Source organism: Chanodichthys erythropterus, chromosome 7, assembly GCF_024489055.1.
Source record: "Chanodichthys erythropterus isolate Z2021 chromosome 7, ASM2448905v1, whole genome shotgun sequence".
NCBI classification, from domain to species: Eukaryota; Metazoa; Chordata; class Actinopteri; order Cypriniformes; family Xenocyprididae; genus Chanodichthys; species Chanodichthys erythropterus.
The window spans coordinates 26420362-26436100 of NC_090227.1; the positions used below are offsets into that span (position 1 = coordinate 26420362).

The following is a 15739-nucleotide window of genomic DNA, read 5'->3' on the forward strand; positions in this document are numbered from 1 at the left end:
TAAAGATCTTATTTTATAATTTTTGGCTTTCAGCTCAGAGAAACAAATTTGAACAATATGAGTATCACAAGGTTTAGGAAAGGATACAGTAGATATTGAGGAATTATCAGAATTTTTAAAGAGCATACATAAACCAGAAGGGATAGCTCCCATAACTGTAGCAAATTCTTTTGCCTCTTTGTATTATTATAAGCTGATTTTTGTTCTGAAAGCTGTCATTATGAAAAACTCCTCATCGGAAGTGGCGTGGCGTCATATCTTCCACGGCGGCCGTGACGTGGCATTACGCAAGCGCAGAGTCGACAGGGTTTCTTGACACCAGACGAGCATCACAACGAAAACTTTAGACATTAGGACTAATCACGTAGTTTTAGGTGATTTGTGTCCTTCATCATGGGTTTGACTATCTCGTCGCTCTTTAGCAGGCTGTTTGGAAAGAAACAGATGAGAATTCTCATGGGTGAGTATTGAAGGCTAGCTAAGCTAGCGGCGTTAGCCAACTTTCGCAATTCTGTCATTCCCCAGAAATTAACAGATGCTCTAGAAAACTAAAACTGACTCCTGATTTCCCTTACAATGTAGACACAGAGCTTAGTCAAGTGGACATTTTATTTATTAGCTAAATATTCTGCGATATGACCTCGCACGCTTTACATTTAAAAGCTTTAATTTCGCCACAGCCCGTTTAGTAATGATTTATCTTCTAGTAAAGTGTAAATTATTTTAGTGTAACGTTATAATGTAGTATAGTGTGTCTTGTTTTTCGTGCCCTATACTGTGGATTTATTAAATAGTGTACTACTTTGTCTAATAACTATCATGAAACCACCTCACGTTTGTTATGGCATCATACTTACACAGGTATGTTGTGTTGTGCGATTCAGAAATTTTCAACGAAAATATTCAGTGTTCAAGAGCAAGACCTCTTCTTTTTGGGAAAATTTACTTTTTGGCTTCACTTATTATACTGAAAAGAAATAAAATGCTTTAAATGCTTTCATTTAGTTTTTGACCAAATTTCACATTCATAAATGCAAGTTTACTAATAAAGGGTTTTGTTGACTGAAGTAAGGCTGTACATAGATTGTATTCTAGACTTTTTGAATAAGAAATCTTCAAAGACGTTTGTGAGCAAGGTGTTTATTTGATTATTTTTTTCACCTGATTGTACCCTTATTTTTATTATATATATATATATATATATATATATATATATATATATATATATATTTATAAATTTTATAACTATTTTTACACTATTTGTACACCATTTTAGTTTAGGTTTACACACTAGTATTATGCTCTAGTGTAAAATGGTTTTGCTCTAGAGTAGTATGGTTTAGTACATGTTAAATGTTATATTCCAGTATGTTTAATAGAATAGTACATTGAGTTTATATCCTTGCCAATTCAAGGACATGAGCTCTTCTTAGATTTTTATTAAAGACATGTGACTGTTTGTGTCTTTATATATTTGGAAACCTATTCCCATCATGCACTCTTGTTGTTTTACAGTGGGGCTGGATGCTGCCGGCAAAACCACAATATTGTACAAACTTAAGCTTGGAGAAATAGTGACCACCATTCCAACCATAGGTAAGAGGACAGGACTGTTGAACATGTGTCAGACACCATAGCACTTCTTTTATGATCTTAAAGCAGTTCTCATGGGTAGGTTGAGGTCATTGTCTTGTTGTCTTCTGAGCAACAGTCATTTAAAGGTGCTAAAGAGGATCTTTTCGTCGACTGAGAAACCAAAGACTGTTATTGAGTTTTTGAAATGAGCGCATGCGTAAGAACAACCCCCCTCCTTCGAAGGAACGCCTCCCAAAACTCTTAAATCGCGATGATCACGTAAACGATTGGCTGATGTTTTTAAGGCCCTACCTTGTGCACAGATGATGTATATTAATATTATTCCTTTCAGTGCGCCTAATAAATAGTCTTTTATCAGTTAGTAAAGACAGTTTCAAGTAATATTGCAAAAATGTATAAAACAAAACATCCTCTTTAGCACCTTTAAGTATCCCATCATCCACTGGGGATGTTTTATGAATTTGTGTTACTTTTGTCTCATTTTATGATATGTCAACATCCACTGGCTGTCATCATAAATGTGGTTTCTGTGATTGCCCGAATGTCCTGTCTTGCACCACTGAAGTGTTCAGCTAGTGTTTCATAAAAAAAAAAAAGCAGAACTGTTCTATTGTTGTATGATGTATAGTCATATTTCTGAGCACTGTGTTTCCATTGGGCAGGTTTTAATGTAGAAACCGTTGAATATAAGAACATCTGCTTCACCGTGTGGGATGTCGGTGGTCAGGACAAGATTCGTCCTCTTTGGAGACACTATTTTCAGAACACACAGGTATGATCTTCTTGATGTGCATTTGTATGAAATAATATTACTTAACTGCACACTTAGTTATAGTTTCTACTGAGGCTTATTTCTCTTTTTCCGTTCATTCTTTTTTCCTCAGGGTCTGATCTTTGTGGTGGACAGCAATGACAGAGAGAGAGTGGCAGAATCTGCAGAGGAGCTTTCTAAAATGGTAAGCATACATCATTGTGATCATCTCTAGAGCCTCGTACAACGAATCAGAACATTTGTGGAAGTGTTTTGTTTGCTTAATGTGGTTAAGTTGCCTCATCAGTGTCTTTTCCTGTGCATATGTGCAGCTGCAGGAAGATGAACTGAGGGACGCCGTTCTGCTGGTTTTCGCAAACAAACAGGATCTGCCCAATGCCATGGCTGTCAGTGAACTCACAGACAAACTTGGGTTGCAGAGTCTACGCAGCAGAACGGTACGCACATGCACACTAATGAGGCCAACGGGCACCTCTACTCTCTTGTTTCGATATAGTCATACCTTTGATTAAACGGCACAAAATCTGAGTAACGTTCAATTAATGTGCATACACTAAGGTTCAAAAGTTTGGGGTCAGTAAGATTTTGTAAATGTCTCTTACGCTCACTAAGGCTACATTTATTTAAAAAATACAGTAAAATGGTAATATTTTAAAATATTATTACAATTTAAAATAACTGTTTATGATGCCAAAATTTGCCATCACAGGAAAAAAATATATATAAAAAAATAATAATAATAATTGTATTTATTTATTTAAATATAATTTTTTCCTGTGATGGCAAATTTTCTGCATCATTACTCCAGTCTTAAGTGGCACATGATCCTCCAGAATTCATTCTAATATGCTGATTTGCTGATCAAGAAACATTTCCTATTATTATCAATGTTGGAAATGGTTGTGCCACTTAAAGGTGCAATATGTAATTGTTTTTGCAATAAAATATCCAAAAACCACTAGGCCAGTGTTATATATTTTGTTCACTTGAGTACTTACAATATCCCAAATGTTTACAACTATTTGTAAACCGTGAGAAAATTGCAATTTTAACCAAGGCTCCGGGACGTGTGAGGAGTCGGCTGTCAGTTGCGTCATACCCGTGTTAACCCTCGGTTTCCGGTTTTATTTTGTAGAAACCATGGAAACACCAAAGACACTTTAATATATTACATGTTTTAATAGACAAGGGAACAACTGTTTTGATACATTTATAGACATAAAACTAATTATTGTTATATAGCGCAACACATATATTCTTATTATTTAAATCTAATTTTCTTTTTTTGTGAGTACCATGCTTTACCATGCCTCAGAGAAAAACAATATTTTGTCAAGTAGCTAACATAGCATAATCAGATGCAGCTTTATTTTTAGTAACAGTAATACAGCATTTTCTCCATCATACAATACGTTTTAAATTAATTGCATGCCATTTATGACACAAGCCATCCAGCATTTATTATTATATTCTAAAATCGATCTATCTTACTGCAGTGTGCAACAGTGTCTCACAGCAGCCACCAAGCGAACGCACATGTATAACACTTTCAACACTCTCAAATGTATCTAATATGAGCTGTGTTACCTTATACTCATGACTGGAATAGCAGAAGCGGCGCCGGCGACTGTGCTCGCAGCTTGTGTGGCGTAATCGCTCCAGCTGCCTCGTTCAGCTCCCACGACACTCGGTCCTGCTCTGCTTCATACTACAGTAACGTTAATAATCGCATCCATGAACATGATTTCTTCCCAGGTCCTATCCCGATTCTTCTCTACCATCCGTTGAGGTGGAGACCACATGTCCCAAGATTCCGTGTTCAAACTTGGCGTCAACAAGCTACAACTTTGTTTTGAATAGGCCTCTAGCGACCTCTAGTGGACAGAATTCTTACATACTGCACCTTTAATATTTTTGTGCAAGCCATAATGCATTTTTTTCAGAATTATATGATCAATATAAAGTTCAAAAGAAACAAATATATTTGATATAGTAATCTTTTGTAACATTATAAATATCTTTACCATCACTCTTGATCAATTTCAATCTTCCTTGCTGAATAAATGTAGTAATTTCTTCCAAAAAAAAAAAAACTTACTGACCCATAACTTGTGAATAGTAGTGAACATGCTGGACAAAACCGCTGCTGCAATCGCATTATCTAGGTCTGTTAGTCTGACTTGACTGGCACGGACTAAAGAGATTTACATGACATTTAAAAAGTAGAGTGTGCTGCATCAACCTACTTGCTGGCATTTATTTTTAACATTTGGCTGATTTTCTCTGTCTGGGCTTCTTGCAGTGGTACGTTCAAGCGACCTGTGCTACACAGGGCACTGGACTCTATGAAGGACTGGACTGGTTATCCAATGAGCTCTCCAAACGCTAGTGGGTCTGTTAGAAGCGAGATGATGTGTATGAACCAATGGAAAGGCTAGAGACTCCTCTTAGAATTTTTAAGTGTGTCACAGAACTGGAAGCTGGGGAGAAACCATCAAACACTCTGCGCCTGTCTTAGCTTTCCTTTTTTTTTTTTTTTTTTTTTTTTTACAATATTTTGTTGCACAAGTTTATCTTTCTTTTCTTCTTCTGTTTTAATTCCAACAAAAACAACTTTTTTGTTTATTTTATGAGAGGAAAAATGTTTTGAAGGACCTTCCTTCACTCCAACTTTTCAGTTTTTCCAGAAAGCAAAACCAAAAACACTGGAGTCCCTGATCATTGAGCAGGGTTATTGGTTTTGCTTTAGTGTCCTTAACATCTGACCATCATGTTTTAGCATCTAGCTGAGAATTTCTGTTAAGGAGCTCACTGGAAAATCTCTGCGGTCAGTAATATTTCAGAACTGGACATGTGGAGTCGTTGGGCGAATCAAAGCCATGCCTGTTCCATTAATCCTTATAGATATGCAATGTTGTATAGTTTGTTACATCGCATTGTCTGCTGTAGTGGCGTGGAGTCCTGTGGTCCTTCTGAACATTATCCTTGTCTGCACGAGTTTACTTCATTCTGGATCTTGGTTGAGATTCCTCACATCAGCAGCACATGGCATGAATGGCATGAAAAGGTTAACTTTCTTTTATTAGGTTAGTTTACACCCCAGAATCCATTGTTGTTTGTGGCGAATGTTCTTTAGCCACAATGATGCAATGATGACATCTCTGAAGATCTTTCCATTATAATTTAAAGTTGAAATTGATGTGTTTTATGTTTGTCATGCCACGTGAAATGTTTCGCTTGGGCGTGTCTCTTGAGCTTATCATTTTTTTGTGACTGAATCTGACTCCTGAATGCAAATTTAATGTATTGATGAATTCCATGTCTGGTTGAAAGGGTTTGCTTTCCTAAACTGAGGTGTAACAGATACAATCTATTTTACCCTATTTTCATGACAAATTTGTTTGTGTATTATATGTATGATATTGTTTTAGAATAAAACATAACCGTGAACTTATTGTGTTGAATGTGATTAATATATTTTGCTCTTTAAATGCAGACTTTAAATTCAGGTGTCCCACTTTTAGAAATCATTTATATATAAACATCCTACAATTTCTTTTTTTAAAGGTGCCCTACAATTAAAAATTGAATTTATATTGGCATAGTTGAATAACAAGAGTTCAGTACATGGAAATGACATACAGTGAGTCTCAAACTCCATTGTTTCCGCCTTCTTATATAAATCTCATTTGTTTAAAAGACCTCCGAAGAACAGGCGAATCTCAACATAACAGTCGGTGTGTACGCTCCCAATATTTGCATATGCCAGCCCATGATCGAGGCATTACACAAGGGCAGCCAGTATTAACGTCTGGATCTGCACAGCTGAATCATCAGACTAGGTAAGCAAGCAAGGACAACAGCGAAAAATGGCAGATGGAGCAATAATAACTGACATGATCCATGATAACATGATATTTTTAGTGATATTTGTAAATTGTCTTTCTAAATGTTTTGTTAGCATGTTGCTAATGTACTGTTAAATGTGGTTAAAGTTACCATCGTTTCTTACTGTATTCACGGAGACAAGAGCCGTCGTTATTTTCATTTTTAAACACTTGCAGTCTGTATAATTCATAAACACAACTCTCTAACAGTGTGTAATGTTAGCTTTAGCCACGGAAGAAAACCTCAAACTCATTCAGAATCAAATGTACATCCAAATAAATACAATACTCACATAATCCGACGCATACATGCCGCATGCATGACAAACACTTTGTAAAGATCCATTTTTAGGGTTATATTAGCTGTGTAAACTTTGTTTATGCACTGTTTAAGGCAAGCGCGAGCTCCGGGGGCGGAGAGTGTGAGCATTTAATTCTGACCCAAAATAGGCAGTTAAAAAAAATAATTAAAAAAAATCTATGGGGTATTTTGAGCTGAAACTTAACAGACACATTCAGGAGACACCTTAGACTTATATTACATCTTGTAAAAAAACGTTCGATGGCACCTTTAATGTTTATAATCATTTTGTCGACACAAACCTGTACATTTCTTATTTGTATTTAATCTAAGTTGCATTAATGCATCAATCCAGCAGATGGCACCCCTGGAGTTAACAACTTCAGTCAACTCACTTAAACTAAACTGAAACTAAAATAATCGAAACTGATATTGATAAAGGATACTGATAAAGAATTTCTATAAATAGCACTTTGTGTGCATTTACCTTATTTGATGTTTTGGTTTATTCATTGTATATTGCATGTGTATACTATATGTATTTATATAGCATTTATATAATCTTTCTCATTTTTAATTTTTTTCTAATTACATAAGCTATAGAGTTTTATGAGTTATGACATCTCTGTGTATTGAAAAAATTATTTTCTTTGAACTGGAACTATTTTGAAAGTATTTTTATGTTCTTGTTCAAGCATTGAGTACATGTGCTGTGCAACGCATATTAAATTATGTATTACGTTTAATCTTAGTGTATTTGGTAAAGAGCTTAAATATAATGTACTCTGACCATCCCTCTCCATAAAGAGTACATAAGTCATAAAAACAAGTCAAGTAACTTTAGTGCATGCAATAAGAAACATACTTAGAAACCAAAACTAAGAGCAGTGTAGAAACGTACTTGCCACTGTTGTAAACATCAATGATAACACATCCACGGGAACTGTGGTTGGAACTGAGAGGTATTGAATTATTTTTTAATAATAAAGGTTTAGAACCACATAAAGGTCATTTTCATTTTTGGATAAAATTTAAAATAATTCTTAATCTAATCTATTAGGTTAAACATGAGTTTAAGTTTAAACATGCAGATGTTGATGACATTTTATGACCCCACATTTATGAACTTTATCTTTATAACCCCTTCTGCTCATAATTCAGAGCAGATTTGAAAGTAACCTGCTTATTCTATGGCCAAAGTTGTAAACAAAACCTGACACAACAGAAACCCTGCTGATCTCAAACAGAAAAATAAATCCTAATGTAACATAAAGCAATTACAGTAACACTTTACAATAAAGTCTGATTTGTTAAAACTAACAACGAGTAGCCTCTTTGTTGTGCTTTCACAGTGCATTAACTATACAGAAACAACTTTTGATTAGATTTAGTAAATGTAAATGACCTTCAATTAAGATTAATAAATAGTGTAGAAGTATTCTTCATTCTTTATTAGGCAAGGCAAGTTTATTTATAAAGCACATTTCATACACAATGTTAATTCAAAATGCTTTACGTAGAAAAGGAATTCAAATAATCATAATATAATCACAACATAGGCATAAGAAATTATGCCTGACTACCTGAATCACAAAATCCGGGGTTAGTTCATACTAATGCTTATTAATATTAACCAATGGATCCTTATTGTAAAGTATTAGTGAAATTAATAATACTGGGAATAATTTTTGAGGAATGGTGTTAATGAAAGCTGTTGAAATCATTTCCTAAACAAGATATCTACCAGCCCCAATTTTTAATATTCTCAAACAATATTTATAATAAAATAAATGTGTTCTAAACCTATAGGAATGCAAGCAAGCAATTGGTCAGAAACAAATGTGTTATCTCAGCAAAAAAAGAGTTCATTTTAGTGGTGTCACAGTTCCCGTGTTCCCTGGACTCCATTTCCCAGCATCCTCCTGTTCTCCTCACCTGCACTCACTTCCCTCGTCATCTCCCCACCATCACTCATCACCTGCACCTGGACTCCATCATCAGCACTGCCTTTATCATGGACTCACTCCCTTCACTCCTGGTCCGATCCTGTTGTGTTTAGTGTATGTTGGGTGTACTCTGCCTTTGTTTATTGTGGAAATCCGTATCTGCCTCATCTCTACACCAGCAACCTGTAACAAGTGGATGTTACATTATGGAGTATTAAAATGCTATTCAACAAGAATCAATAACAAAACCTTGGAAAGGTATGGGCAGATCAAAAGATGAGAAACTTACTGAGAAATGTGAAACTTATGAAAATTAGGGCAAAAGCTGTTCATAGATCAGCTGAGGGCGGGAACAGAGTACCAGTATAAATTACAGAGAGACAGACTGATCTGTCCTTTCTACCATGAGAGCCTCATGCTGACGGATCAGCAGGGTAAGAGATGATCACAATTATTATTACTTACGATAATTATTTAGAAGAATTTATTCTCTAAAAGTGTTCCTAAAGTTGTTTCTTTCATCACAATTAAATGATTTTGTAATGCAAGTTTTATTTTGGTGGTTGGTCATTGTGTAACCTGGAAACTGAATCATCTTAACAGGTCTATGGTGATTCCTCTGTGGGAGACGCCATGGAACCCTGAGTGATTTCGTAGCACTAATGTGTGAGTACACTGGATATTTCAAACTTTATGATTTTGAGCTACTGTAAGACATTAGTGAACTAAACATAGGCCCTGTTTCCACCTGGTATTAAGATTCATTTTGATCAATCGGATCACAAGTGGATGACGCTAAATACAGGTGTAAAATGTTTTGACCTTGTCCATGTTCGATGACCTTCAGAGGTAGTCAAAAACGCATTAGACCAGATTTCATAGTGGAAACGCTCATGTGGTTGAATGTGTTCGAACAGCCGCTTAGGACCGCCTACTCTCAGCCTAGTGACTTAACGTGTAAACGTTATGGGAAGTGCGCTAGCCAGATGGGATTTAAACTTTGACAGCTGAAGACCCAAGTTTGATTTGAAGATGATAAACGTACCAAGCACAGTGTTCCCTCACCATTCATGATTCGTCAGAGGAGAAAGATTATGATTTCCGTTTGTTTTTCTGAAGAAATCAGGACAGCAGTGGTTGAAAGTAGACAAGAGATGGCTTAAAAAAAACAGGTGGAAACGGATGTCTCTTAATACCAGGTGTAAACAAGGCCATAAAAAAACCTTGCAATGTTACATCAAACGATTTCTTTCAAATGCATTAATTATATAACTGTCATAAAATTGTTATTTGTCACCATCTGCAGTTCCTGTATGTGAATGGTTTTATTGTTTGTTCTAGCATCATGGAGGCGGAGCTCATGTAAATCCTTGCTCCCACGGGTGAGGTCATCTGGCCCAGCACTATTCAGAGGGGAAACTCAGTCTCCACCTCTGTTTTGCGTTGGTGTATAGATGCGCAGATGCTAAACGACTAGCGTCGTGAAGTCCCATGTCTTCTATGAAGTCTACAAAGCGAAAAAAAGGCAACCAGAAAGTGTATTGTACCAGAACAAAATTGTATTGTGCTAAAAGCTAAAACACTGCAATGCTTGGTTCGGTTGGTCTGGGGCCCAGCTGATAAAAGAGATAGTCCCCAAACAAAATGTAAAAACAAACCACAAACTAAATAAAAATGGAAAAATTTGCAGCAACTTCATATTGTACTGTATTTTATTTTTACACTTTTTTTTTTTTTTTTATGATAAATTTGTTGTAACAAACCATAGCATTTTTATTTTTAGATATTTCAAATAGAGAATATTTGAAAATGAATGGTGAAATAAATTACATATAAATACTATAAACATGTTATTTCAAGGGCGTAGGTTTGACTTTGAAATTGGTGGGACATCTCTGGGAGCTGAAGAAGGTTTTTATTCTATAAAAATATTGACATGTTAATGAATGAATTCTGTAATGTAACAGGTAACTTATAATAACAAGGAGGCAGTTTAACAGATATTTTTACTCCAATGTGGGCATGGTACACAGCAATATTGTTAAAGTTTTGAAATTTGTCATTAATAATTCACCCTCATGTTTCACACCCGTAAGACCTTCATTCAGCTTCAGAACATAAGTTAAGATATTTTTGATGAAATCCGAGAGGCATACTCTCATCCATATGTAACGGACGTAGACCAGTAAGAGCTGTGCATGTAAACCTCACTCCCCTGATCTCAAGAAGCACTAGCGACCGACGCAAGACTGTGGTCTTTAGCCTCCTTGTTAGAGCACCCAACTCCCATGCCAGTGGTCCTGGCATCAAGTCCCACTTAGAGCAGGCAGTTCGAACAGGAGGGGTTACACATTCACAGCAATTTAACCAACACTTTCAAAGTCCAGAAAGGTACTTAAGACATTGTTAAAACAGTCGACATGACTACAGTGGTTCAACCTTAACTTTATGAAGCAACAAGAACACTTTTTGTGCACCAAAAATTACAAAATAACTTTATTCAACAATCTCTTCAATTTCCACTGTCGGGCCAGTGCGAGCCAGGGCTAACAGCGTGCCGGGCTGGGCCTATGGCCACAGACCTTAGGCACCGAGGCCAAAATCAAGTTGCGTTTCCACTGTTGTGTTTCCACTGTAGACCATCACGTGACTATGATTAGCTCCGCCTTTCACCTTGGGCCTCAAGCCCCAGCTGGCCCGCTTTGGACCAAGGTTTTTCGGCGGGCCAAAAAACCCATGCCTTTGGTACTGAGGAAGCACCGAAGAGGCACGATCAATTCCCGGAAGTGACAGTGGAAACGCGACCGCCGTTACATAGTTGCATCCTTACATAGTTGCCGTTGAGTCGCCGTTCTGACGTAGAACCTGGAAGCGCTGGACGTAAACAACGTAGAAGAATGACAGAAAAGATATTCTTGAATAAAGTTGTTGTTTTTGTTTTGTTTTTGTGCACAAAAAGTATTCTCGTTGCTTCATAATATTAAGGTTGAATCACTGCAGTCATGTGGACTGTTTTAGCAATGTCTTTCTGGGCCTTGCAGTGGTAATTAAATTGCTGTCTATGGAAAGCTCTCGGATTTCATCAAACATATATTAATTACTGTTCCAAAGATTAATGAAGGTCTTACAGGTGTGGAACTACATAAGGGTGAGTAATTAATGACAGAATTTTAAGTCTCACTTGTGCCAGTCATGTTTTCAGTCCCCTGTTGTGTTTTCATGTTTTATGGGGTCTTTCCATAGACAATGATTTTTATACTGTACAAACTGTATTTTCTATTCCCTTACACTAAACATCACAGATGACTTTCTGCATTTTTACATTTTCAAAAAAAAAAGCTTTCTTCATGGGGACCAAAAAATGTCCCCATGGTTTATTGTTTTACCCGAAGGACTGAGGAGATGTTACTATATTTAATATGAAGACAATTTCTATTAAGTGTCTTAAACTGTACTAACATGCAAATTAATCATTTGATACAATGCACTTATTGTGTACATATGATTTAACATCGTACTTTTGAAAAATACCTGCATATAATTACAGATTTAATACATTTTTGTAATTACACTTATAATTACACTGTTGATGTATACCTTATGCCTTAAACATCCATTCAACAAAACCTGTCCCTAACTTTAATCCCACCCAGCCAAAGTGATTTGCAATATAACATGAATAAGTGCATTGTACCTAACAGTTATTTATAATGTTAGTAGTATTTAAAGACACCTAATATAAAGTTATACTGTTGTATCTGAATTGTTCACTGGATTCAGAAACTCTAAAATCCCTTCCAACCAAATATTCACTTTCTTTTCTTTGAAAACATTGTGCCGGTCGTGACAACATCTAATCTAACTAATGTGTCTGCACTGGATTGGCTACTGCAGGTCACCTTATGCTTTGTGTTCTTTGAGGAGGCGTAAACAGTTTCTGAAGGAAGAGTATAAATAATGGCTGAAGATCCACTTCTCCATAAATAAAACTTCAACATATCATCAGTATGGTAAGCTTTTTTTAATTATTTATTTCAAGAAAATTAGAAGCATATGGTAAACAATGTTGTTATTATTGTAATCAGTGTGTTCATCAGTAAGTATGCAAGTATGCTTAGATGATATGTGTGGGTCGGGAAAATCATAACCAATATGTTAGTGGTAAGGTAGAAATTAGATTTTTTGAACTGTTTTAACACCCCTTCCAATTTCAAGTCAGACTTAGTTGTCTTTTACATAGCAACACTTTGGTTTCTGTGTTTTTTTTTTTTTTTCTTTCAGTAAATAACATCACAGTATCTAAACCATTTATCTGAGAACTCAACGTCCATAATTTTCAGCAATGGACAGATAAAAGAAAGTATTAAAAATGTACGCACTAAACAGGTCTTGTAGGTATACTGGCAAATGGCATGTTATCAGAATACAATTTTAACAAGTTATTATATATATATATATATTATATATATATACAACTTTAATATAATATATATAATGAGATCTGCTACAATATTACGATAGATATACAGTATACATTCTAAGTATATATTCTTAGTTAAATATTAATCTTCTATTTTTGCAAGCCACCTTTAACTCTTAGTTCAGGCTATTGTTTTTTGTGTATCTTTTTAGAGACTGTGTTTATCTAAAAGGAAGTGCCTCTTATCTCAGGTTTCAGGTGGAGTGCTCTACAACAGAACATTCATTATTCACATTCTTTCTGAGAGAAAGGCCACATGAAACCATCAGAAACCATTATTATCCCAAAAATTAACAAAATATTTCCCCTATTTGACAACTGCACCCCAGCTGTAAAACTTTCTCTAAAACTTATCAGACCCCCAAATCTCCTATTACACACACACATTGGTATTAACTCAAGAAATCAATACAAATAAGGAAATAATAATACTACAATACATAAAAAAATTATGTGTAATACAGTGAAATGACACAGGAAAAAAGTATTGAACCAGCGCTATCTCATGACCAATTTGTACATATTTTTCAAGGTGGCTAATTCGTACAAATTCATATGATTTGTCTAAACCCCAGTGATGGGTAGGTTTAGGGGCGGGGTTAGAGGTAGCTCATTCATACAAATTCATACGAATTTGACAACTCGTAAACTATGTTAGCAAAAAGTGAGGTCGTATGAATTCCTACAAATTAGCCACCTCATAAAATAGGTATGAACTGCCGTGAGATCAGGTTGATTGAACACACTAAGAAAAAGCAGTACACTAAGGCAAGTCCAGTCAAGAAAGTAACAGATTTCACTAAGTAATTCTGTCTCCTACCTGTGCAAATTAGAATCAGTTGGGTTAGTGCATGTTGTTGGGTCAGAAAAAGGCTTACCCACCTCAGAATGCAAATATTGACATCTCATGATGGGTAGACTTTCACAACAAGATTTTTGCCATACATAACAACGGTACTAGTAACAGAATGATTTTCCATTTCCTAAATGTTCCTGTAAACACAATTGGGGACATTTTCCAAAACTGTAAGGAACATCATTCCACATCAACTGGCCATGCAAAGGAGCTCCTCGCAAGATTTCTGATCAGGGAGTCAGAAGGTTAGTCAGAAGTGTTGCCCAAGAACTAAGGACCACTCTGAAAGAGGTCCAAAAAGGCTTGGAGGCAGCAGGTACAGCTGTCACAGAGAAAACAATAGGAAATGCACTCCACCACCACAGCCTCCATGCACGCTCACAGAATGCTCCATTACTGAAGAAAATGCATGTTGAAGCTCATTTGAAGTTTTCTACACAACATTTGGCTAGGTCTGAACTACTGGGATAATTTGGTGTGGTCAGATGAGACAAAAATCAAACTTTTGGCAACAATGCCACATGCCATGTTTGGAAGAGATATGGCTTTGAATATGACCCTAAAAATACCATACTAACAGTGATGTTTTCAAGGCGTAAGCATCATGGTATGGGGATGTTTCTCTTCTCATGGTACCAGCAGAATCAATATTATTGAAGGGAAGATGAATGGAGCCATCCCAGGTGAAAAAAAATGTACTCTTCTATAATGTACTTAAAGTGCTCTATTTTCACGCACTAATTTTGTACTTAATATACTAAAAATTCTTCTTTAGTACTTCTTAAAGGGTTAGTTCACCCAAAAATGAAAATTCTGTCATTTATTACTCACCTCATGCCGTTCCACACCCGTAAGACCTTCATTAATCTTCAGAACACAAATTAAGATATTTTACTTGAAATCCGATGGCTCTGTGAGGCCTACATAGGAAGCAATGGACACTTCCTCTTCTCAAGATCCATAAATGTACTAAAACATATTTAAATCAGTTCATGTGAGACAGTGGTTCAATATTAACATTATAAAGCGTCGAGAATATTTTTGGAGCGCCAAAAAAACAAAATAACGACTTATTTAGTGATGACCGATTGCAAAACACTGCTTCATGAAGCATCGGAGCACAAATGAATCAGCGTGTCGAATCATGATTCCGATCGCGTGTCAAACTGCCAACGGCTGAAATCACGTGACTTTGACGCTCCGAACAGCAGATTCGACACACTGATTCATCTGTGCTCCGATGCTCTGATTTAGTTTTTTTGGCACTCCAAAAATATTCTCGTCACTTTATAATATTAATATTGAACCACTGTACTCACATGAACTGATTTAAATATGTTTTTAGTACCTTTATGGATCTTGAGAGAGGAAGTGTCCATTGCTCCCTATGGAGGCCTCACGGAGCTATCGGATTTCAACTAAAATATCTTAATTTGTGTTCTGAAGATTAACGAAGGTCTTACGGGTGTGGAACGGCATGAAGGTGAGTAATAAATGACAGAATTTTCATTTTTGGGTGAACTAACCCTTTAAGATAATCTTAAGAACATCTAAGTGTACTCAACTGTACTTTTAAGACACCATGAAATATGAACTAAAATGTGATTTTATACTATCTCTGTATTTAAAAAATGTATTTAGTTACCACTTCAACTATGGATTCAAATGTACTATAAGTAGTATCTAAATAAATTTTTTAAATACAGAGATAGTATATTAAAAGCACATTTTCGTTCAGGTTTGAATTGGTTCCAGAAGAAGAAAATAAAGTTGTTAGACTGCCCAAGTAAATCACCAGACCGAACAGAGCATTTGTTAAAGGATCTCAAGATCAAAATTCACAAGAGAGACCCTCATAATATTTAAGATTTAGTGAAGTGGTCATACAGGATGCGCCTTGA

The 15739-nt window shown here is 35.9% G+C and overlaps 1 protein-coding gene across 1 annotated transcript; it reads left to right on the plus strand.

Annotated features, from left to right (window-relative positions):
• The first annotated feature begins 257 nt into the window (after positions 1-257).
• On the plus strand, positions 258-4916 carry LOC137023228 (ADP-ribosylation factor 4). The gene is made up of 6 exons (XM_067389990.1): positions 258-460; positions 1516-1596; positions 2259-2368; positions 2481-2552; positions 2680-2805; positions 4671-4916. Exons 1-6 carry the CDS (start codon positions 394-396, stop codon positions 4755-4757), a joined length of 543 nt encoding a protein of 180 aa, XP_067246091.1. The 5' UTR covers positions 258-393; the 3' UTR covers positions 4758-4916.
• The last annotated feature ends 10823 nt before the right edge of the window (positions 4917-15739 follow it).